Source organism: Mastigoproctus giganteus, chromosome 6, assembly GCF_048544385.1.
Source record: "Mastigoproctus giganteus isolate SK-2022 chromosome 6, ASM4854438v1, whole genome shotgun sequence".
Classification (NCBI taxonomy): Eukaryota; Metazoa; Arthropoda; class Arachnida; order Uropygi; family Thelyphonidae; genus Mastigoproctus; species Mastigoproctus giganteus.
Window position 1 is genome coordinate 139,613,185 of NC_143580.1, and position 26,418 is coordinate 139,639,602.

At 38.9% G+C, this 26,418-nt stretch overlaps 1 protein-coding gene across 1 annotated transcript in view; it reads right to left on the reverse strand.

Annotated features, from left to right (window-relative positions):
- The window catches only part of LOC150084619 (atlastin-2-like), a 403,792-nt gene that overhangs the window by 239,308 nt on the left and 138,066 nt on the right, over positions 1-26,418 (reverse strand). The window contains exons 5-6 of the mRNA XM_090375357.1: positions 25,301-25,351; positions 1,021-1,077 (exon numbers count right to left, since the gene is read on the reverse strand). Coding sequence (XP_090231483.1) covers positions 1,021-1,077; positions 25,301-25,351 — 108 coding nt within the window. The remainder of the gene's footprint in view (positions 1-1,020; positions 1,078-25,300; positions 25,352-26,418) is intronic.

A 26,418-nucleotide genomic window follows, 5' to 3' on the forward strand; every position in this document is an offset into this window, starting at 1 on the left:
GATTATGATTTTCCAGCTCTCCATATTCAAGGTATAGTATAAGGCATAAACATATGACTAAAAGGTTTCTGAACTGAATGGTGAATTTGTTGAATGGGTTAATTGGAATTGTGCCTCAGAAGCTTGCTCAAGAAAAGCACCACATTTCCATAATCCAGATGTGGATTATGGAAATGGCTGTGGTCCTGGGGTAATGTGCACAGATGCAAATTCACACATTGTGAGATCAAGCCCCACACACTGCCACAAAATGAGCACAGCCCATTGTTTGATTCTGCACTGTCAGCTGAAACAAAAATATTTACAATAAAATTGTGAACTCTTCTGGTTTGGCCATCCAGAGTATAAAGAGACATTTATTTTATTTATTAATTTACCACAAAACCATCCCTCTAATACTGACCTTCAACTACAAGAGTAGAAATTTGGTGCCCACTGCTTGTTTTGATCACACACAAGCATTTCAAAACACAGTACCACAAAAGTTCTACTTCATCTACTTTGGCTTTATATAATGTCCACAAACATAGCAGAATGGGTTGGAGATAATTTACACTATTGTTTGGTAGCAAAAGGAGGGAAAAAAAAAACCCTTATTATAGGAGTACTACATATTGTGCTGTATATATAAGAACATGCAATCGAGTAAAATCAATGACACCACTGGAACCATCACATAAAATACATTAAAAAAAAAAAAAAAAATACATATATGGAGTAGGTAGTTTTGTGGAGGAACTGGACAGGTAGATATTTCTGTTGGACAGTAATGCCAATGGAAGTTATTCTGCATAAGTCACCCTCAGTAAGTGGATACATGGAAACAATAGGATGCCATTTGCTGATTTATATTTTTTGTATGTCACATTTTGGACAGAAAGAATGCAGAGCTTTGTTCTAATTAACTCATCTAAAAAAAGTTCAAAAGTTCAATTTAGTATAGAAAGTAGTTAACTTTTTATAGTGTCGAATACTTGAATTAAATAAATTGTCTAAATCATAAAAGAAATTACTTATTACCTGAAATGGTGTTTCACTTGAATCTTCTAAAGCCAACCTTCCATATTCTGTAAATAACTGAAAATATGTTTTTGAAAGAAAAAGAATTCTTATTTAAATGAAGTTCTAAAGAAACCATTCCAAAAAAATACAAAAAGAATATAGTTATTTGTAAGCATATGTTCAATCAAAAACAATAATAACATTATCAAAGCTCAATACAGCGGAATAACTCCTTCAAAACATTTTTATTCTTTAATCTAATTATATGACTTTACACATGCTAATACTAATTTTGATGTTGGAAAAAATCCTTTCCAAGTAATAAAAAAAAACAGTTTAACAGTTTATTGATCACTCAGCATAAAAGTGTTACATTACTACCCTACACAGTTAGTCCTTTTAGCAATATATAAGTATATAAATGTATTTAGTATGGGGATACAGAGGAGCGTGGATGTATATACATGTTTTGTTATTGTTGTTGTTGTTGTTGTTTGGTTTTTAGGAGCATTAGCAACTAAGGCCATATTGCTCCAGGGATATGCGGTGGTCATTCCCTGACCTTTCCGCATCCTCCGTATTTGGTGGTCACAGGCTCAAACCCCGGTCTAATCAAGAAGCATGTGCTATGCTTGTTATTGTTAGTTATTTGATTTTTAGGAGCATTAGCAACTAAGGCCATATTGCTCCGGGATATGCGGTGGTCATTCCCTGACCTTTCCGCATCGTCCGTATTTGGTGGTGACGGGCTCGAACCCCAGTCTAATCAAGAAGCGTGTACTACGCACTGCTGCTCCTTCCCACCTGGCTACGGAGGCGCACATGCATGTGCTACGCACTGCCGCTCCTGCCCACCTGGCTACGGAGGCACCATACATGTTTTACAAGGCCATTTCAACAAGCTGAAAACTCTTATCTGTTTCTGACTAAAAACAGTGACCAGACACCATTTTTAATAAATGGAAACATGAAAATAGTTTTGAAATATGAAAATAGCCTTAGTTTTCTAAATTTGGCTTGAAATTGAAGAAATTAATATTAGTAATAATGCAAGGAAACAAAAACAGTGGTGTCACCTTAAGGGAGGAAAAAAATTAATCACAATTCTCAGGAATCCAGATCAATAGTTGATGAAATTGAATTAAGTGATAAATAAATATATGTAGAGGATATTTAAAAAAATATTACTAGTTAGGTAAGAAAGCATATGACTGCAAATCTGTCCAAGTATGACAGGAGGGACTATATACGGAAAATGCGGATTAACTTGACTTGAGGAACTCCAAGGTTTTAGTGGAGGGGGGATATGAGATACATTTAACAAAGGTTGTAGAAATGTTTTGCCAATATCACTGAAAATACTTTAGGGTTTAGGAAAACTGCTAGTTAGGGAAGACAGGGGTAATATAACTATGCATTTATCTGATGATATAGGTCAAAGCAATACTTGCCCATCTCAAGAGTTCTTGCTTGTTGCTGCAACAGCCAATAGTAGCATCATATTCTGAGGGAAGTTATATTTCAAATGAGTGGGAAGCTAATGCTAGAAAAACATGTTTAAGTAAATACAAGAGGTGTATTGGGGTAGCAAACTACATGAGAACACTTATTCTTAACTGTGTTAGTAATAACAGTTAAAATTTCAGATTAAGATAACTTGTTGTTGTTATTTGGTTTTCAGGAGCATTAGCAACTAAGGCCATATTACTCCGGGGATATGCGGTGGTCATTCCCTGACCTTTCCGCATCCTCCGTATTTGTTGGTCACGGGCTCGAACCCCGGTCTAATCAAGAAGCGTGTGCTACGCACTGGCGCTCCTGCCCACCTGGCTACGGAGGCGCCATTAAGATAACTAATGCTGACATAATAGATATATAACAGACTTAGTGGTGTCACCTGGAAAATTTCTGTACTTAATGTATAACACTTCAAATAGTAATCTACCAAGTTTTATAGTTTCATTAACATCTTTCTTAATTATAAGTCCCGAAGTCAACAAAGATGTGGAAATGAGGTAAGATGGACAAAACCATACTGTGCAGTCATCCACTATATGGGGGGGAAAAGAGGGACTAACACCAAAAGGCAATTCATGAGGATATGGTTATACAACACTAGGGGAGGATGCTCCCTTCCTATTCTAGTTAAGAAATGGGCAGCAGAATTTAAAAATGGAGAAAAAGCCTGAAATGACCCACACTGTGGAAGACCTGAAACATCCAGCTCACTTCAGCAGTTGAGAGTATGCATGATCTGGTGATGAGTGACATTTCAGTACATTGCCAGTATCATGAGCATCTAATCTGAATGCATGTACCACATAATAGCAGAAGTACTCACTATGAAAAATGTGTTGTGACAATGAGTCCCAAAGTTGTTGACAACAGATCAGAAATGCACAAGAGTTGTCAAGTCGAGTGTGGATTTGCATTGTTTTCAAACAGATCAAGCAAATTCGCTTGCCAAGTTTGTGATCATGGATGAGACAACAGTCCATCGCTTTCAGCCAGAGATAAAGGAGCAACCCAAACAATGGAAACACAGCTCTTCTCCCACTCCAATGAAAGCTAAATCAATCCCTCCTGTTGACAAGATGATGGCATCAGTTTTATGGGATGCTGATGAAGTGTGAGGCCTCTGCATGAAAATATTAAAGAAAAATGCCAAAGAAAACTCAGCAAATGAGTCTTTTCACATGGCTGCACTGCATGAGTGCTGTTTTGAAATCTTAGACCAACCCTCATATTTACCAGATCTAGCACCATCAGACTTTCACCTATTTCTTAATTTGAAAAACTACCTGACTGGCATCCATTTTCCCATTGACAGTGGCATCATTTCTGCAGTGGAAGCATTCCACTGGAATAAATGCATTTCAGCATTGGTGAAAAAAAAAAAAGTATATTAACTCTAAAGGGGACTGCATTGAACAGTAACATGTTCCAGACTCCTCAAATAAACCCTTCATACTTAGGCCATAAACTTTTCAAATGCTCCTCATATTATAATCATTGAAACCTTGAATGCACATATACCATTAAGAAAGAACAGCACAAGGAAGATTCTGAGATAGATGAATAACAAACTAGATGGTTCAAAGGAGCAGAAAAATATAGCATGGAAAAGTTATGGAGTAACAAAAATTACCGAAGCTTACTACAGCTTCAAACTGATCTGTAACAGTTCCATAGAAAAGGTTAGGCTGACAGGGGTGGATTATGAGAAATTGTTAGCTCAGAGAGTAAAGAGCAGGAAGAAAGAATTTTTTATGCATGTGAATACAAAGAAGAGACAAACAAATCATACTATTATATAAAGGACCCGAAAAGTCTTAGCTAATCCAGCTTATATTGCAGATGAACTAAAATTTGCATCAATATTTAAAGAAGATCCTTCACACTGAAGAGAAACTGTGCAAGTACATGAACCTGGAAAGCATGAAATTAGCAATATTGAAATTTCAGAATGATACAAAAAGATTAATTATCAGAAAAACTTTCAAGACTAAAGGAGAGTAAGACTCTGGGAGTTAATAGCACATGCCCTATACTTTTGAGGGAGGTGGCAAGAGAGGGCATTAAAACAGTGGAGTTAATTATGAGATTGTCACTAGACTGAGGAGTTATTTCGTTGGACTGCAGAAGTGTCAATATATTGCCAATACATAAGGGTGGTTCTAAGAGTAAAGTGGGTAACTACCAACCTGTGATGTTCACTACCAGTCAGGTCAGACTGGTAGTGAACATCACAGAGGCAATTATCAAGAGTGCAGTATAAGATCATTCAGATAGAAATGGAATTCTAAACAGAACACGGCAAGGTGTAGTGAAGGGAAAATCATGTTTACTAACCTGGTTAGCTTTTTTGACAGAGTTACTCATACACTAGATGCAGGATATAATTTCAACATTGTTTGCTTGGATTCCAGCAAAGCATGAAAGGTTACTGTACAAGATGGACCATGTCGAAATCACAGGGAAAATTCTCAGAGGGACTGCAGCATGGCTTCAGGACAAGAGGCAGAGGGTTCTGATTAAAGGCTGATTTTCAGGCTGGGCTAGTGTAAGACGTGGGATTCCCCAATGATCGGTACTGACACATGATATCAATGAAGGGATACAAGCAAGATGTCAAGTTGAGTGGAGCAGTTAATGATCAACACCAAGCAGAGTTTCTTGATGATAACTTTTTTTTTTATGAAAACGCCAAACGCGAGAGGTATTAGAACCTATGGTACTTAGTACCGTTCTCGGGTTGAAGGTTGAGAAGACAAAAGAAGATATTTGTTGACATTAGACTTGAACTTCTGTAGACTGTAATTTTCAGGGAAGGAAGGCTGTTCCGGAAAACGGCAATCGAATGAATAAAAGAGGAAGATGAAAAGTTGGTTCTGTGAGTTTGAAGTTGGACAGTAAATGGATGTTGGCTTGTGGCAGCACATATTCGGACTGTTTTGAAAGAAAGAGCGAGAATTACAGAAGCAATTCAGAAGAACAGTACCCATGGAAGTATCTGTAGAAAAGGCATGCAGCAGAAACAGTATGTCTATGAGACAGAGAGTGGAGAGGCTCTGTTAGAGAGGAGTCATTAATTAACCTAACTGCCCTCTTCTGAATGGAATCTAGAAGCCTGAGAGAAGTTTTGGGGGCACTACCCCAGATTTGGGGGCACTACCCAGAGGAACCAATATTTGTAATATGCTTGTGCCAAGAGAGATTAGAAGTCAGGGTAATCCCAAAAAGAGATATATCATTTTGCCTAGAAATCGGAGTGTCACCAAAGATAAGCATAGGAGCAGAAGAATCCTTTTTGTGAGATATAAGAAAAGACTGAGTTTAGAAGGATTGAAATCAACTAAGTTGTCTTTGTGGCACTGGAGAATTACCTGGAGATCGGCATTTAAGGAAATTAGTAGCGGATATTTGAGAAGTTGAAGCTGATTGAGCAGGGAAATGTTTCTCAAAATGGAAAGTGGAATGCAATGTGCTTTCAATGGCAAAACTATGGATAGGATTTCCAGTCAATGGAAGAAGGTAATTAATATGCAAGAGGAAAAGGGTGGGGGAAAGAACTTAACCTTAGGGGGAAACTAGCATTAGTGGAGAAGTTATAAGACAGAGAGCCATCCACCATCACCCTCAGTGAGCGATCAGAGAGGAGAATGAGAGTAACCTTGTGCAGGCGAAGTTTTTTACTGCTCCTGGAATAGAGAAGTTTTTTCTATTTTATTAGCTTAAATTGGCATATTAACTTATTTTCTAGAGTAGCTTTATATTCCTAGTTACAATACTTAGTTTAAAGTTTAACTTAGATAGAGATTTTGTAGGTATTACTTAGTATCGGTAAGGGTATCAAATCCACGTGCTACAAGTTGCAGCTCCGCTGAACGAGAAGTTTTTTAGCCATATTTAGCCGCTTTATTGACCAATTGTTATATCAAATTATTTTCTATAAGTAGCTTATAGACCTGGTCAGGATCCTTAGTTTATTCTGAATTGAGACAGCGAGATTTGGAAGTTAATTAATACTTAAGTGTCCGTAGATTTACCGTTCGTAACTTGCCGCCGTTGCTACAGAATACGTTATATCCCAAACTGGATAGAATAAGCTTAGTATAGAATAGTATATAATATAATATTGTCAATCAATCAGTAAAATCTATTAATCTTGTTAAACTTCATTGTCAATTAAATTGTACTTTTTAACTAAATACATATAACGACTTAGATTACAAACGTAACATAATTAATTAATACATAACTTGATACGGAAGTTATATAAACAGAATTCGTAGATAATACTCGATACTGGAAAATATATATAGCATTATAACTGTGTTTGAATACAAGTTTAAGGTTATAATTTTGTACAGAAATTGATATTTTATTGAAATTAAATCGAAATCATGACTCAGACCAGAGCAGCAAAGCAAAAGGCTCAAGCTAATGGGAGAGCTGGGGTTCAGGGGAGAACTGAGGAGAGTAGTTGCCCTCTGAATCACAGTCTTTTAAAATGCATTGCTTGCATGATGTTTGTGGAGCAATCGGGTATGGGACATGGGGGATGTCTTTGTGTGTGCGCGATGTAAGGAAATCAGGTGACAACTCAGTGTTGTTATGGGCCTATATGAGAGCTTGAAGAACAGGGTGGATGCCCTCGAAGGATCTAAATTGAGGGCCCATCAAGCTCTCAGCTACCCACATCAACGCCAGAGCTTGCACTTGGTCATCACGCAACACAGCGACAAATCCCAAGGCAGAATGCGCTGGTCCCACAGGAACTAGTAGTTGTTGGTGACTCTATTGTCAGGGAAACGGGAAAAATGCTTTGTAAAAAGGATAGGTGGAACAGGACCAGGGTATGTCTACCAGGGGCAAAGGTTGATGACATTGTTGAGCGGATATCATCTTCTAAGGGCACAAAAGGTGATATAGTTGTACATGTTGGCACTAATGATATTAAGAGTAGGAGACCGGCAGTATTACTTCACAAGTACAGGTCACTGTTGAAAAAACAAGCGGTGAATTAGGGTTGAATTTGAAAGTGTCTGCAATTCTACCCACACACGATAGGAGGAAGTATATGATGAGAGCCTTGTCGATCAATTCGACCCTGGAAAGATTGTGCAAGGCTCAAGGGGTAGAATCTTTTTCAGCCTGGTCTGTACTTATTAACAGGAGAGACTGCTTCTACAGGGATGGGATACACTTAAATAGAAAAGGTGCAAGAATATTTGCTGATGCTATAGAGGCAGTGTTAGGTGGGTCGGAAAACGGCTAGCTTCGATGGGGGGATACAAGGACTAATAGATTAACAGTAACCACTGGCAGAGGTGAAAGTGATTCTTGCACTGCTTCTACTGGAATGAGCAGCAGCCTGGAAAACAAGATGCAGGGTATTTCCGAGACTGCTGGGAGTCATTGTGGTACAAATAAACACATGGGTTGTGTTAGGGTAGCTAAGAATAGGAACAGGTGCACATATACTTGCGTGTATAAACCAATGCTAGGAGTTTGGTAAATAAATTTGATGAATTTGAGGTATTGCTCAAAACATCAAAGGTAGGGAGGGAGGAGGATTATGCTATTAGTTAAGAAACACAAAATCCAAGGAAGTGAAGCCAGTCGACATTTACTAAACTCCTAGCATTGGTGTATATGCAAGTATACATGCACCTTTTCCTATTTTTAGCTACCCTAACACTACCCATGTGTTTACTTGTAACACAATGACTCACAGCAGTCTCTGAAGTAACCTGCATCTTGTTTTCCAGGCTGTTCATTCCAATAGAAGCAGTGCAAGAATCTCTTTCACCTCTGCCAGTGGCTACTGTTAATCTATTAGTTCTTGTATCCCCCCCCCCAAGCTAGCAGTTTTCCGACCCAACTAACACTGCCTCGATAGCATCAGCAAATATTCTTGCACCCTATCTATTTAAGTGTATCCCATCCCTGTAGAAGCAGTCTCTCCTGTTAACAAGTACAGACCAAGCTGAAAAAAATTCAATCCCTTGAGCCCTGCACAATCTTTCCAGGGCCGAATTGATCAACAAGGCTCTCATCCTATACCCCCTCCTATCGTGCCTGGGCAGAATTGCAGACACTTTCAAATTCAACCCTAATTCACTGCTTTTTTTCAACAGTGACCTGTACTTGTTAAGTAATTCCACCGGTCTCCTACTCTTAATATCATTAGTGCCAATGTACAACAATATCACTTTTTGTGCCCTTAAAAGATGATATCCTCTCTACAACATCATCAACCTTTGCCCCTGGCAGACATACCCTGGTCCTGTTCCACCTATCCTTTTTACATACCAGGGTATGTAAAAAGGACCAGGACCAGGGTATGTCTGCCAGGGGCAAAGGTTGATGACGTTGTAGAGCGAATATCATCTTTTAAGGGCACAAAAGGTGATATAGTTGTACACGTTGGCACTAATAATATTAAGAGTAGGAGACCGGCAGAATTACTTAACAAGTACAGGTCACTATTGAACAAAAGCCGAGAATTAGGGTTGAAGTTGAAAGTGTCTGCAATTCTGCCCAGACACGATAGGAGTGAGTATATGATGAGAGACTTGTCGATCAATTCGGCCCTGGAAAGATTGTGCAAGGCTCAAGGGGTAGAATTTTTTTCAGCCTGGACTGTACTTGTTAACAGGAGAGATTGCTTCTACAGGGATGGGATACACTTAAATAGAAAGGGTGCAAGAATATTTGCTGATGCTATCGAGGCAGTGTTAGGTGGGTCGGAAAACTGCTAGCTTGGGGGGAGACAAAGACCAATAGATTGACAGTAGCCACTGGCAGAGGTGAAAGAGATTCTTGCACTGCTTCTATGAGAATGAGCAGAAGCCTGAAAAACAAGATGCATGGTATTTCAGAGACTGCTGGGAGCCATTGCGGTACAAGTAAACACATGGGTTGTGTTAGGGTAGCTAAGAATAGAAACAGGTGCAGGTATACTTGCGTGTACACCAATGCTAGGAGTTTAGTAAATAAATTTGATGAATTTGAGGTATTGCTCAAAACACCGAAGGCAGATATTGTTGGGATATCAGAGACGTGGTGTCACACAGATATAAGGGATGCAGAACTGCAATTTGGGGAGTACAACGTCTACAGAAAGGATAGACAGGATAGGAAGGGGTTATGCTATTAGTTAAGAACACATAAAAACCAAGGAAGTGAAGCCAGTAGACATCGCTGGACAGTGCAGTGTCGAGTCAGTTTGGTGTGACATAAGCATTGGGAGATCAAAATTGAGAGTAGGAGTGTGCTATAGGCCTAATGACTCTGATGAGTATAATAAGGAACTGTACAGGGAAATAGAGTGGGCCAGTAAATCAGAGAGTCTTATAATGGGAGATTTTAATTTCCCAGATATTGACTGGAATTTGGGGACTGGTTACTCACACACTAGCAGGGCTTTTGTGGATTTATTGGATGATTGTTTTCTACATCAGCATGTTCGGGAGGCAACTAGAGGGAGTAATACTCTTGATTTGATTATCAGCAGTGATTCTTCATGCATTAAGAATCTGCAGATAAATGAACCACTAGGTGGCAGTGATCACAGTGTGCTGAAGTGGGATTTACTCAAAGAGGTAACTACCATTAGGGGTAAAGGGAAGGGTTATTGCTTCCGTAAAGGCGACTACGATGGACTGAGACAGTATTTAAATTCTATACAGTGGAACCAACTGATGATGTTACCAACAGCAAATTCAAAGTGGGAAGCATTCAAAGAACTCATCTTGGAAGTTACTAGGCTTTACATACCAACTAAGAAATATTGTTCAAGGTTTAGGCCAAAATGGATGTCAGATGAACTAATGAGGCATATGGCAGAGAAGAAAAATGCATGGGATACATACAAATTAACACATGACACAGAAGCCTATGATAGATACAAGTTGATATGCAACCAAGTTACAAAGGAGGTTAGGCAGGCGAAGGCAGATTACGAGAAATCCTCGGCAAGGGATGCAAAGAAAAACAGCAAAGAGTTCTTTACTTATGTAAACTCTAGAAGGAAGGAGATGAATCAGATTGGTCCACTTGATATTGATGGGTCAACTGTTGATGATCCTGCTCAGGTAGCTAACAAACTAAATGAATATTTTGCATCGACATTCACACATGAGGAGTTATTCAGCGAGGGGAATGTCAGAGGTGTATTCAACTCTAGCAGTAAGCTACAGAATCTTGAAATAACTGGGAGTAAAGTGGAGGAGAAACTGTTGAAGATAAACACAAGAAAGGCACCCGGGGTGGATGGGATCTAGCCAGTTATATTAAAGGAGGCAGCAAAGGAAGTAAGCAAACCCTTAGCCATAATTATGAGAGCTTCCTTGGACTCAGGGGAGGTACCCATAGACTGGAAATGTGCAAATGTGACCCCAATTCACAAAGGAAGATCAAAGGCTGACACAAGTAATTATAGACCTGTGAGCTTAACTTCTGTTCCAGGAAAATTAATGGAGGCACTGGTTAAAGAAGCACTGCAGGGTCATTTAGACAAGACTTCAGTTATAGCTCAGACACAGCATGGTTTTGTTAAGGGGAAGTCTTGGTTGACCAACTTGATTGGATACTATGATGCAGTCACAAAAGAACTGGATGCAGGGAATAACTTGTGATATTATATACTTGGATCTTAGAAAGGTTTTTGATACTGTTGCACATGGAAGACTGCTACACAAATTGGAGCAGTGTGACATTGGAGGCAAATTGCTGCTATGGATAAAGGGGTGGTTGAGGGGGAGAAGACAGAGAGTGGTAATCAATGGACACTGCTCATCGTGGACTGAGGTTATTAGTGGAGTCCCTCAGGGCTCAGTGTTGGGTCCATTATTGTTTTCTGTATTTATAAATGATATTGATGATGGTATATCAAGCTTAATGTCCAAGTTTGCAGACGATACAAAGGTTGGCAGGGTTGTCAAGGACACTACGCTGCTGCAACAGGATCTGGATAGGTTGAGCAGATGGGCTGAGAGGTGGCAAATGAAGTTTAACATTGACAAATGTAAAGTACTACACATGGGAAACAGCAACCCCAGAGCAACGTATCAACTCTGTGGTACTACACTGACAGTGGTAGAGAATGAAAGGGACTTGGGGGTGGTTGTGCAGGCGGATATGAAGTTCTCTGAGCAGTGCAGACGGGCTGCAAGAGTAGCTCATGGAGTATTGTCAATGATATACAGGAATTTTTCCAGCAGGGATAAGGAGGTGATTATCCAATTGTATAAGGCGATGGTCAGGCCACACCTAGGGTACTGTATACAGGTCTGGAGGCCTCATTTCAAGAAGGATGTAGAGCTGCTGGAACGAGTACAGAGAAGGGCAACAAGATTAGTGAATGGAACAAAGGGGTGCTCTTACGAAGAAAGGCTTAAGTTTTGCAAATTACAGTGTCTGGAGACTAGGCACCAGCGAGGTGATCTGATAGAGGTGTATAAAGCCTTGAATGGTTTGAGCATGCTCAATGCTGATGGGATTCTTCCTCTAGCTCAGAATAATCACCTGAGAGGGCATAAATTCAAATTGAGGAAAGACAGATGTAGGATAGACATGCGGAAATTTGCCTTTAGCCAGCGGGTGGTTGGTTGGTGGAACAGACTTCCATCCCTTGTGGTGGAGGTTGATAGCCTAAATAAGTTTAAGGCTCAGCTGGACAGGTATTTTGAACGAAAAGAGGGGTGAAGTGGAAGTGGGTTTTTTTTTTTTTTTTTTTTGGCTGATGCTGCATAAGCTTGCTTTCTTGCATCAAATGCCTCTACTAATGCTAATACCATGTTCCCTGTTTCCCTGACAATAGAGTCACCAACAACTACTACACTGTCAAGTACAAGATAAAAGCTATCAAGTTACCTATACTGTAAAAGTTATATCCTTAGCTAAATACAAAAGATATATGCCCCACAAGTGATTAAAACCTTCAAAATCACTTATTTATCATGATTAAAACCCTAGTATTCTTCTGCTCTACTGGTTATATTCTACAATATTCACGCCAAACACCGATACAACAGTGATACAAGCAGTGAGTCATACAATAAGCATTAGTTAAATTTAAAAATAAGCTAACAAACACAACAAAGCCTATTTAATATCTTTGTAAAACACAATTTAATAAGTTAATCAATCACAAATATGATAAAAATAGGCAAAACACTTATCATTTGCAGGAGCTTCCAAATTTACCTGCTGTTGCAATAGTAGTAAATGGGAACAAATTTGTGAATTTGACCCCTTTTACTAAAAAGTAAAAAAGAAAAGGGCCCTGGATCAGTGGTGGGTGGATACAGTGTTCTGGAAGATTATTCTCAACAAAAAAAAAAGAAAAAAAAAAAAAAAACTGTACATATATCAAACATTCCTACTCTGTATATCAACAGAACAGTACTGATGTATAGAGAGAAAAAAAAAAAAAAAAAAAAAAAGAGAAAAAAAGAAACCTTTTAGAATTAGCCTTAATAAAATCACAGAAAATCAAGTTATCTTTTTTCTCTAACTTCAATAAAAGCTGAGAAGTTCATTTGAATTTGTCAATAAAGCCTTTGTCAGAGAAAAAAATTCAATAATGCTTTTATAATTCTAATTTTTATTTAATAAAAGAATTTTAATGAATTGGAATGCATTTATAAAAATTCCAGTCAGAGGATAACTCCACAGCTGGTACCTTTCAATTTTCAAATATCTGACGATGGGTAATTTGAGCTGTGTTACTTGCATGTGCAGAAATACTAGCACAACAAGAAAAAATTTGATGAAGTTGAAGTGCTCGTCAAGAAATCAAAGGCAAATATTGTTAAGATATCAGAGACATGGTGTCTTACAAATATAAGGAATGCAGAATTGCAATTTGGTGAGTAAAATGTGTGAAGAAAGACAGGATAGAAAGGGAGGAAAGGTTATGCTGCTAGTGAAAAAACATAAAATTTAAGGCAGCAAATCCAATTGACATGGGTGGTCAGTGCAATGTTGAGTCAATTTGGCACAGGGAAAGCAAAAATGTGATTTGAAGCATGTTATAAGCCTAATGACTCTGATGAGTACAACAAACAACTGTACAGAGAAATACAGTGGACCAGTAAATCAGAATGTTTTATAATGTGGTATTTTAACTTCCCAGATAGTGACTGGAATTTGTGGTTTGGTCACTTGCAAACTAGCAAGATTTTGTCAATTTATTTGCTGATTGTTTTCTACAGAATCATGTTCCAGAGGCAGCCAGAAGGGAGTAATACTCTTGATCTGATTATGAGCACCAATTATACATGCATAAGGAACTGCACTAGGTGATCACTGCCAATGTGGGATTTACTTAAAGATGTAACTTGAAGCTACTAAGCTTTCCATACCAATTAAGAAATACTGTTCAAGGTTGAAGCCAAATTGATGTCAGATGAATTAACTGCCCAGACACGATAGGAGGGGGTATATGATGAGAGCCCTGTCGATCAATTTGGCCGTGGAAAGATTGTGCAAGGCTCAAGGGGTAGAATTTTTTTCAGCCTGGTCTGTACTTGTTAACAGGAGAGACTGATTCTACAGGGATGGGATACACTTAAATAGAAAGGGTGCAAGAATATTTGCTGATGCTATCGAGGCATGCTAATAGATTAACAGTAGCCACTGGCAGAGGTGAAAGTGATTCTTAAACTGCTTCTATTGGAATGAGCAGCAGCTTGGAAAATAAGATGCAGGATATTTCAGAGACTGCTGGGAGTCATTGGGGTACAAGTAAACACATGGGTTGTGTTAGGTTAGCTAAGAATAGGAATAGGTGCATGTATACTTGCGTGTACACCAATGATAAGAATTTGGAAAATAAATTTGATGAATTTGAGGTATTGCTCAAAGCATCAAAGACGGATATTGTTGGGATATCAGAGACGTGGTGTCACACAGATATAAGTAATGCAGAACTGGAATTTGGGGAGTACAACGTCCACAGAAAGGATAGACAGCATAGGAAGGGAGGAGGGGTTATGCTATTAGTTAAGAAACACATAAAATCCAAGGAAGTGAAGCCAGTCGACATCGCTAGACAGTGCAGTGTCGAGTCAGTTTGGTGTGACAAGCATTGGGAGATCAAAATTGAGAATAGGAGTGTGCTATAGGCCTAATGACTCTGATGAGTATAATAAGAAACTGTACAGAGAAATAGAGTGGGCCAGTAAATCAGAGAGTCTTATAATTGGGGATTTTAATTTCCCAGATATTGACTGGAATTTGTGGGTTGGTCAATCACACACTAGCAAGGCTTTTGTGGATTTATTGGATGATTGTTTTCTAAATCAGCATGTTCGGGAAGCAACTACAGGGAGCAATACTCTTGAATTGATTATCAGTAGTGATTCTTCATGCATTAAGAATCTGCAGATACAGGAACCACTAGGTGGCAGTGATCACAGTGTGCTGAAGTGGGATTTACTCAAGGAGGTAACTAACATCAGGGGTAAAGGGAAGGGTTATTGCTTTCATAAAGGCGACTACGATGGTCTGACACAGTATTTAAATTCTATACAATGGGACCAACTGATGATGTTACCAACAGCAAACTCAAAATGGGAACCATTCAAAGAACTTATCTTGGAAGCTACTAGGCTTTACATACCAACTAAGAAATATTGTTCAAGGTTCAGGCCTAAATGGATGTCAGATGAACTAATGAGATATATGGCCGAGAAGAAAAATGCATGGGATACATATAAATTAACAAGTGACACAGAAGCCTATGATACATATAAGTTGATCTGTAACCAAGTTACAAAGGAGGTTAGGCAGGCGAGAAATCTTTGGCAAGGGATGCAAAAAAAAAACAGCAAGGAGTTCTTTACTTATGTAAACTCTAGAAGGAAGGGGATGAATCAGATTGGTCCACTTGATATCGATGGTTCAACTGTTCATGATCCTGCTCAGGTAGCTAACAAACTAAATCAATATTTTGCCTCTACATTCACACGAGGGGTTATTCAGGAAGGGGAATGCCATAGATGAAGTAAACACTGGCAGTGAGCTAGATGATCTTGTAATAATTGAGAGTAAAGTGGAGGAGAAATTGTTGAAGATAAATACAAGAAAGGCACCTGGGGTGGATTGAATCTATCCAGTTATATTAAAGGAGGCAGCAAAGGAAGTAAGCAATCCATTAGCCATAATTATGAGAGCTTCCTTGGACTCAGGAGAGGTACCCACAGACTGGAGATGTGCAAATGTAACCCCAATTCACAAAGGAGGATCAAAGGCTGACACAAGTAATTGTGGAGCAATATGGCCTTAGTTGCTAATGCTACTAAAAACAAAATAACAACAACAAGTAATTGTAGAGATGTGAGTTTAACTTCTGTTCCAGGAAAATTAATGGAAGTACTTGTTAAAGAAGCACTGCAGGATCATCTTGACAAGGATTCAGTTATAGCTCAGACACAGCATAGTTTTGTTAAGGGAAGGTCTTGCCTGACCAATTTGACTGAATACTATGATGTAGTCACAAAAGAATTGGATGCAGGGAATAACTTTAATATTATATATTTGGATCTTAGAAAGGCTTTTGATACTGTTGCACATGGAAGACTGCTGCACAAATTGGAGCAGTGTGGCAGTGGTGGCAAATTGTTGCTATGGATAAAGGGATGGTTGAGTGGCAGAAGACAGAGAGTGGTAATTAATGGACATTGCTCATCGTGGACTAATGTTATTAGTGGAGTCCCTCAGGGTTCAGTGTTGGGTCCATTGTTGTTTTCTGTATTTATAAATAATATTGATGATGGTATATCAAGCTTAATGTCCAAGTTTGCAGACGATACAAAGGTTGACAGGGTTGTTAAGGACACTACTGATGCTATGCTGCTGCAACAGGATCTGGAAAGGTTGAGCAGATGGGCTGAGAGGTGGCAAATGAAGTTTAACATTGACAAATGTAAAGTACTACATATGGGAAACAGCAACCCCAGAGCAACGTATCAACTCTGTGGTTCTACACTGACAGTGGTAGAGAATGAAAAGGACCTGGGTTTAATTGTGCAGGCATATATGAAGTTCTCTGAGCAGTGCAGACGGGTTGCAAGGGTTGCACGGGCTGCAAAGCATGGTGTCTTATCAATGATATACAGGAATTTGTCTAGCAGGGATAGGGAGGTGATTATTCCCTTGTATAAGGCAATGGTCAGGCTGCACCTTGAGTACTGTATACAGGTCTGGAGGCCTCATTTCAAGAAGGATGTAGAGATGCTGGAATGAGTACAGAGAAGGGCAACAAGGTTAGTGAACGGAATGAAGGTCTGCTCTTACGAAGAAAGACTTAAGTTTTGCAAATTACAGTGTCTGGAGACTAGGCACCAGTAAGGTGATCTGATAGAGGTGTATAAAGCCTTGAATGGTTTGAGCATGCTTAATGCTGATGGGATACTGTCTCTTGCTCAGAATAATCACCTGAGAGGGCATAAATTCAAATTGAGGAAGGACAGATGTAGGATAGACGTGAGGAAATTTGCCTTTAGCCAGCAGGTGGTTGGTTGGTGGAACAGACTTCCATCCCTTGTCATGGAAGTTGTTAGCCTAAATAAGTTTAAGGCTCAGCTGGACAGGTATTTCGAACGAACAGAGAGGTGAAGTGGAAGTGGTTATTTTTTATTTATTTATTTATTTTTTTTTTTTTTTTTTGGCTGATGCTGCATAAGCTTGCTTTCTTGCATCAAATGCCTCTACTAATGCTAAATGCTAATGCTAATGCATTCCCATAAGGTAACAAAACACAACACACATAAAGCTTTCACAAACTGTTTCAACATCGAACACAGTTTGATGTGCAAGGGTGGGAGGACAGTTCTGGGGTCTACCAGTGGTTTATGAACTATGTTCTTTGATCCAGGCAACAAATTGCCCCTCTTTGGCCAGAACTTGACATCGCAGTGCTTACTCCTTGCCTGAGTGTCCATCCTCACACAAAAAGCAAGGCATATTTGTGTAGCCAGCTTGCTGTCCAAATAACATGCCTCTCACTTTAAAGTCAGCACAGATAAAGTAGTCATGTTTTTCATACTTAATATTTGTCAACTTTGTTAAGTCCTCATATATTTCTTTCAAATGCACAGAATTACTACTGAAATTGACCTATATTTATTTCCATTGTGGAGAACATCTTTGAGATTCCTCTTTGATTGGTCAATAAAAGGTATCCACTGTGTAGGATTTTAACCAATTCCTTAAACAGTTCATTAAGTCATTCATATTACTGCAAAAAACCATAGAATTGTCCTCAGAAAAGTAGGGGACTAGTTCTCATTCTTTGTGTCTGTACCATGAGAAAAATGTCTCGTGCAAGAATATTTTTTGACTTAAGTCTAGAACCATACAGTTTTGCAGATTCCTTCGGTAAATTTAAATCTCTTACAAGATCATTGAGCTCATGCTGCAAAAAAACTGGGAGCTGGATTCAATGTCTCAGGCATATAGGTTTCAGTTTCATTTTCAAAAGCTTCACTTTCAGCATTCTCTGCTAGTACATTCTCCATTAGAAGTGGAGGCATGGAATTGGCAAGTTATCTTCATGTGGCAGATAAAAGAATCAAATGGCAGATGGAATATTAGGATACACAATTCTCTTCTTACTCTGCATTAATTAAGCCAAATAAACAGTCATCAAAGTGGTTTGTATGCTCCTACGAAATTACGGGAATCGCAAACAACATAGCCTTTTTTTTACCAGTTTTACACAGTCTCAATGCTTCAACACAGGTTCGGCAAACTATATATGGAGCCGACTATTTATCTTGTAATCGAGTTTCACTCCAAAATAAGCACAATACGCATTTTTTAAAATTCTGTAATACAAGTACCTTCTCTTTGCTTGAGGACCACATAACTTCCACAAATATAACAAAATAAGTTTGGATTGTTCAAACCCTTGAGTGAAAACATTTTACACACTTTTCAGCACACGTTTAACACAATAAACTGAGCACACTAATAAACACTACTGCTGCATGTAGCTCTTAAAGTCAAGAAACAAATGACTGAAGGCAGTGTTGCCAATGTGTGAAGGTTTAGTTTAGTTTACAAATTCCAAGCATTTACTCCTAACTTAATATATTCAATAATAAAACTCATGACATCACTTGTGTGATTTGTGATAGGAAAAAAACAAATAACATTTCTGAAATCAGCATATAAAACTGAGTTCAAAACTGTTATTAATTTACAAACATCGAAAACCATGCAGAGTTTATGAGAAGTCTCTAGTAAAGAATAGTGGCAAAGACGTCAATGTTTATATTAAGAGAAGAAGGAAGGGGTTGAATCACATTGGGCTGCTTGAGGTCAATGAGGTAACTGTTGATGATCCTGTTCAGATTGCTAACAAATTGAATGGATATTTTGCATCTACATTCCCACATGACGAATTCTTTAGGAAAGGGGATGCCAGAAGTTTATCAAACTCAAACATGGAGCTAAATGATTTTTGATAATGGAAAGTGCAAAGATAAATTGTTGAAGCTAAATGTAAAAAAAAAAAAAGGCAGCACCTGGGGTGGATGGAATCTATCTAATAATATTAAGGGTGGCAGCAAAGGAAGTAAGCAAACCCTTAGATATAATTTTGAGAGCATCCTTGGACTCAGGGGAGGTCTCCACAGACTGGAGATGTGCAAATGTATCCCCAATTCACAAAGGGGGATCAAAAGGTGACAATTACAGACCTATTAGTTTAATGGCTTTCCCAGGATATTAAGGGTGGCAGCAAAGGAAGTAAGCAAACCCTTAGATATAATTTTGAGAGCATCTTTGAATTCAGTGGAGGTCCCTATGGGCTGGAGATGTGCAAATGTATCCCCAATTCACAAAGGGGGATCAAAAAGTGACAATTACAGACCTATTAGTTTAACGGCTTTCCCAGGAAAATAATGGATCACTGGATAAAGAAGTAATGCAAGTTCATCTAGACAGGAATGCAATTATAATGCAGTCACAGCATGGATTTGTTAAGGACCAATCTGATTGGATACTATGATGCAGTGACAAAGGAACAGGATGCAAAAAATAATTTTGATATCATATACTTGAACAAGGTATATCATATACTTTACGCAAGTAAATTTCATGTTGTTGTTATGTTGTTATTTGGTTTTTAGGAGCATTAGCAACTAAGGCCATATTGCTCCCGGGATATGCGGTGGTCATTCCCTGACCTTTCCGCATCCTCCATATTTGGTGGTGACGGGCTGAAACTCCGGTCTAATCAAGAAGTGTGTGCTATGCACTGCTGCTCCTTCCCACCTGGCTACGGAGGCGCCAAGTAAATTTCAAGAATTGATGGCATATACTCTGTAGTTTTGAGGGAGAGCACGAGAGAGAGAGAGTGTGTGTTGAACCATTGAAGTTAATTATGAGGGCATTTTTGGACTCAGGGGAGATGCCTTTGGATTCGAGAAGTGCCAACATATCGCTAATACATAAAGGTGGTTCCAAGAGCGAAGTTGGTAACTACAGACCAGTTAGTTTGACTTCAGTGGTAGAAAAAATCTTATAGGCAATGATTAAGAGTGCAATCCAGGGACATTTAGAAAGATGGTATTCTGAAGGACATACAACATGGCTTTGTTAAGGAAAAATCATGTTTAACTAACTTAGTATTTAGTTATTTATTATTTTCACACATTTTCTCATGAGGTAACTTAGGGAATAATTTCAACATACTTTATTTGGATTTTAGCAAAGCATTAAACTCTCTTTTGTGAGAGGTTATTGTATAAGCTTGAACAGGTTGGGATCACTGCTAAGATTCTAAGATCAATAAAAGGTATCCATTGGGTTGTGATTAATGGATAAAGGCAGAGGGTTGTGATTAATGGATAAAGGCAGAGGGTTGTGATTAATGAATATTCTTTGGATTAGTGTAAAGTCAGGAGTGGGGGTCCCCTTAAGGATTGGTTGTTGGACCACTGATTCTCATTTTCATAATTGACATCAACGGACAGAAGGCGTGATATCAAAATTTGCAGATTATGTAAAGATTGGTTGAGTCATTGATGATCAATGCCAAGTAGCATCCTTCAAGATGACTTGAACAGTTTTCAAAGATGGTCAAAGAAGTGGTAGCTATGTTTTAATGCTGCTAAATGCAAGTTTTTACCCTTGGGGAAAGCAATCCACAAATAAATTATACACTTGGTGGGGTTGAATTAAAAAGTGGAAGAGAAAAGGGATCTGGGAATTATGACATGGGCAGATATGAAGTTTACTGAATAGTGTAAACATGAAGCCAGGAAAGCACATGGTGTCCTATCAAAGATTTATTAAACATTATCCTTGAGAGACAGTGAGGCCATAACCCTAGTGCAGGGTTGGCCAACGAGTCAATCGTGGATTTAATTTCTATCGATCACGACGAATTTTAAATATATAGTCATCCCTCGATTTGTGCAATGAAATTTTTGAGATGGTAGATCACGGCACATTTTGAAGGAAAAAAGTAGATCGCATCACAAATTAAGTTGCCCACTCCTGCCCTAGTGTATACAACAATTGTAAGACCACATTTGGGATACCGTGTTTAGATATGGAGACTTCATCTTCAAAAAGTCATTGGGCTTCTTGAAAGGGTGAAAAGATGAGCAAAATCAAATGGTGAGATCAGCAAAAGGACGAAAGTATGAGGAAAGACCCCGAGTATGTGGGCTACAGAGCTTGGCAACCAGACACTTCACAGGTAGCCTGATTGAGGTTTATGGGGTTCTGAGAGGGATTAGTAAAATGAATGAAGGTGGAATTCTCACTGTTATAAAGAATTCCAGCAATAGGGTCATAAATTTAAATTACAGGGGTTGAAGCTTAGATTAAGTTGTAGGAAGTTTTCTTTTAGCCAGCGAGTCGTTGATTGCTGGAACAAGTTGCCCATGCAGGTAATCTGATTAAATTCAAAGGTAAACCGGATAGTTTCCTGTGAGGAGGAAAACATAATTTTTATTTTCTTATCTACTTGTTTTTTTTTTGCCTGTGCAGCAAAAGTATGTGGCTTCCTTGCACCATATGGCAAATACTATTCCTTGGATTTTGGGAAGGCTTCTGATACTGTTGCACATAAAAAATTGCTGTACAAACTGGAGCAGTGTGGCATTAAGGACAAGTTGTGGCTATGGATAAAGGAATGGATGATTGCAAGAAGACAGAGTGGTTATTAATGGGCACTGTTCTTCGTGAACTACTCTTATTAGCGGAGTTCTCAGGAATCAGTGCTAGACCAACTGTTGTTTTCAGCATTTATTAATGATATATTATGAAGATATATCAGGCTTAAGTTTGCAGATGATATACAGGTTGGCAGGGTGGTTAATGACAGTAATCAGGGTCAGCTACTGCAACAAGATTTAGGAAAATTAGGTGGTTGAGTGAGAAATGGTAGTTGAAGTTTAACATTAACAAATGCGAGGTATTGCATTTGTCAGTATTAACCTTCAACATGCCAGCTATGTGGGCAGAGTAACACCGATTAACATGCCAACTATGTGGTACTACGGCGTCTCCGTAGCCAGGTGGGAAGGAGCAGCAGTGTGTAGCACACGCTTCTTGATTAGACCGGGGTTCGAGCCCGTCACCACTAAATACGGAGGATGCGGAAAGGTCAAGGGAATGACCACCGCATATTCCCGGAGCAATATGGCCTTAGTTGCTAATGCTCCTGAAAACCAAATAACAAACAAACAAACATGTGGTACTACACTCAGTGAAGTAGAAAATAAAAAAGATGTGGGGGAGAGCAAACTGTCCAGTTAGATATGAAATTCTCTGCTGCAGTGCAGACAGGCTGCAAGGAGAACTCATGGGAATTTGTCAGTGATATACAGAAACTTTGCTAGCAGGGATAAGGAGGTGATTAACCCTTTGTACAAGGCCCAGATTAGGCTGCATCTTGAGTATACAGGTCTGGAGGCCTCAATTTAGGAAATTAGCATTTGGATTAGCAGAGGCATATGATGCAAGAAAGCATACAGCATCAACCAAAAAAAAAAAACCATCCCATTTCACCCATCCATTCACTCCAAATGTTTGTAAAGTGCTGCCTTGAATTAACTTTGAAACAGCAAATGGATGAGTCAAATGGGAATTTTTTTTTTTTTTTTTTGGCTGATGCCGTGTAAGCTTGCTTTCTTGCATCATATGCCTCTACTAATGCTAATACTTCCTAAAATGAGGCCTCCAGAACTATACTCAAGATGCAGCCTAAACTTCGACTTGTAAAAGGGGTCACCTCCTTATCCTTGCTAGCAAGGTTTCTGTATATCACTGACAAAATCCCATGAGTTCTCCTTGCAGCCTGTCTGCACTGCTCAGAGAATTTCATGTCAAGGATGTGGAACTTATGGAATATGTGCAGAGAAGGACAACCAGATTGGTGATGGGATCAAAAGGGTGCTGTTACCAAGAAAGGCTTCAGTTCTGCAAATTGCAACATCTGGAGTTTAGACACCTGTGAAGTGATATGATTGAGTTGTTTAAGGCTTTGAATGGATTGAACAAGCTGAATTCTGATGGAATTCTTCATGTTGCTCAGACTACATACGAGGGGATATCAAAAAGTTTGTACCTTACCTAGAAATAATAGCCCTAGAAAGGTGAAACTTCATAGGAACTTTAATCCTTTTCTATGTACTCTCCGTGTATAGTAAGGCATTTCTCCCATCTATGGATCAATTGTTTAATGCCTTGATCACAGAAGTCCACACTTTTTGCCTGAAACCACAATTCCACTTCATTGATCACTTCCTGAGACAAATCAAAGTGGTGTCCACACAGTGGTTTCTTCATTTTTTGAAACAAGTAGAAGTCTGACGATGCTAGGTCAGGAGAATAGGGTGAGTGCTGCAGTAGAAGCTGCACTGGGCAACAAAGTTTGCGGTGGCAACAGCCATGTGAGCTGGTGCATTGTCTGACAGAAGACTGACACCTTTGGTTAACATTCCATGCCTTTTCACCTTCAAAGCATCGCATAACTTTTTCAAAAGATTTCTGTAGTATTCTCCAGTTTTCAAAAGATTTCAAAAGTATTCTCCAGTAAGTGTGGAACCACGAGGTAGGTAATCTGTCAGGATAGCCCCTTTTCTGTCCCAAACCACAGACAATATCGCCTTCTTCACAGATGGTGTGGTCTTTGCCTTTTTGGGAGGTGGGGAGGAGGTGTGCTTCCATTGCTTTGACATGCCTTTAGTCTCCGGATCATACTGGTACACCCAGCATTCATCATTTGTCACCAACCGATCAAAAAAAGTTCTCAACAGCCACATTACACAAATCCAACAGTTGGCAAGAACATCGCATTGACATTGCTTCTGCAAAGGCATCAGCAATCTTGGAACCTGTCATGCAGAGACCTTAGATACATGCAAATGGTCGTGTAAAATGCACTGTGAGCAGATCCATAACTAATTCCCACTGCATTTGTGATGAAATTAATTGTCACACGTCTGTCACTCAGCACCAGTTGCTCAACCTTTGCAACCGTCTCACTGTCTGTGGATGGCCTTCCTTCTTTTGGCTCGTCAAAGACACTTGTACGACTGCACTGGAACTCCCATTTCCACTTTTTTTACAGTCATAGGATGGACAATTCTGCCCATTTTTTATTTCTTCGTCAATTTCCTGAGATTTCTTGTCCTGCAAATGCAGGAATTTGATCACTGCTCGATACTACACTTTGTCAACCATAGCATCCTTCCTCAGATGCTGGGTTCCACCTCTGGTGTACGATCACCTACGGGAATGAAATTTCACATGTTAGTTATTGAATATGTAAACAACTTATATTAAAAGCGGCATCTTCCTACTGATGTTTTATCTAGGTCATGTTACGAACTTTTAGATACTCCCTCATATATGAGAGGGCATATATTCAAATTGAGTAAGAATGGTTGCAGCATAGATATGTGGAAGTTTGTGCTCAGTCAGCTGGTGGTTGATTGTTGGAACAAGCTTTCATTTGTTGTGGAAGTGAATAGTTTGATTATATTCAAGGAAGGACTAAACAAATTCTTATAGGGTACGGATGGGTGAAGTATGTAGCTTTTTTTTTTTTTTTTGGGCTGATGCTTGCTTCCTTGCATTATTGCCACAGGGGCTGGCCCAAGTTACAGGCAAGCCGAGCAGTCGCCTAGGGATGCTGATGCTTTGAGGGTACATGACATTGGGGATGTCGAAGGTTTGAGAGGGCGCATATGCTTTGCGGAAGTGGGAAAACGAAAGCTTTGGGGAAAGATGTGGAAGCCCTATAGTGCAGTAAACATTTTTATTTTAGTAATATTTTAGTTTTTTTTAGTATAATTGTAGATTGTGCTCCCAATGTTAGTCTTATTGAACAACCTTCCATGACAATAAGATTTGTTGATCGATGATGTTAAAATTAAAGAACATTTTCTTGCTTACCAATCAATCACTGATTCATCTGGAAAGGGAATTTATGAATCTATAGTGCAAATTTTGCAAGATTTTCAATTGGATTTAACTAATTGCAGAGGTCAGGGGTGATAATGGTGCCAACATGAAATGAAAAAATAAAGAGCACCTAAAAATTTCAAAGCCATCTATTTGCATTTTAAAAACAGAATTTTTTTTTAAAAAGATACCATTCTTGCTACAATTAAATGATGAACCAAAGGTTTCTAGAATTACTTAATTGCTGTATTATTTATAAAAATGATAAATTATGTAACCTGAATTTCACAATATATCTAGTACTAAAATAACCTAAAAGTGCAAAAAAAAAATAAACAAAACGTAAGTTCTGTACTTGTAAGTGCTGAAGGTCATTTTCTTGAATATTTTGTGATATGTTGTACACCTATCAGAAAAAAAAAACAAAACAAAAAATAAATAAAGGTAATGATATACACAATGGAACTTTAAAAGATTCAGAAGCTTTTATTTTTCCCCTAAATCTAAATTATAATTCAAAATCAATCTGTATTATATAGTAGTAGTAATGACAAATGATGAAAGAAAGTAAGCATAAATAGCATCAGCCAACACACACATACACACTTCACCCATCCTTATCCTCCAAGAATTTGTCTAGTTCTTCCTAGAATTTATTCAACCAAATCAAAAACAACAGATGGAAGCCTATTCCAACAATTAACCACTTACTGATTCAAGCCATTACCACATCTGTTCTTCAACCATCCATCCTTAATTTAAATTTATGCCCCCCATGTGTGTAATCTCAGCAAGAGGAAGAATGTTTCACATTCAAGCTTACTCAATCCATTCATGGCCTTAAAGACCTTAATCAGATCACCCTGCCGGTGCCTAGTCTCCAGATGCTGCAATTTGCAGACCTGAAGCCTTCCCAGATAAGAGCACCCTTTTGTTCTCTTCACTAATTCAGGTAATTTTGTTCTCTTCACCTTTCCTTGCACTTGTTCCAACAGATATACTTCCTTCCTAAAGTGAGGCCTCCACACTTGTATACAGTACTCGAGATGCAGCCTAACCATGGCTTTGTACAAGGGGATAATCACCTCCTTATCCCTACTAGCAAAGTCTCTGTATATCATTGAAAAACCCCATGAGCTGTCCCTGGCAGCACGTCTGCACTACACAATTATCCCCAGGTATTTTTTATTTTCTACTATCCAGAGTGTAGTTCCACACAGTTACGTTATTCTGTGATTACTGCTATCCATATGCAGTACCTTGCATCTGTTCATAAAAAGTTATGTGAACATTCATGTTGGATATACAAAGCAGTTCAGAAAATATTACCAGTCATATGGTGTCATGGGGTCATGTTTGAAGGTGTCATGCCACCTTCAAACACTAGGCGTCTCCGTAGCCAGGTGGGAAGGAGCAGCAGTGCATAGTGCACGCTTCTTGATTAGACCGGGGTTCGAGCCCGTCGCCACCAAA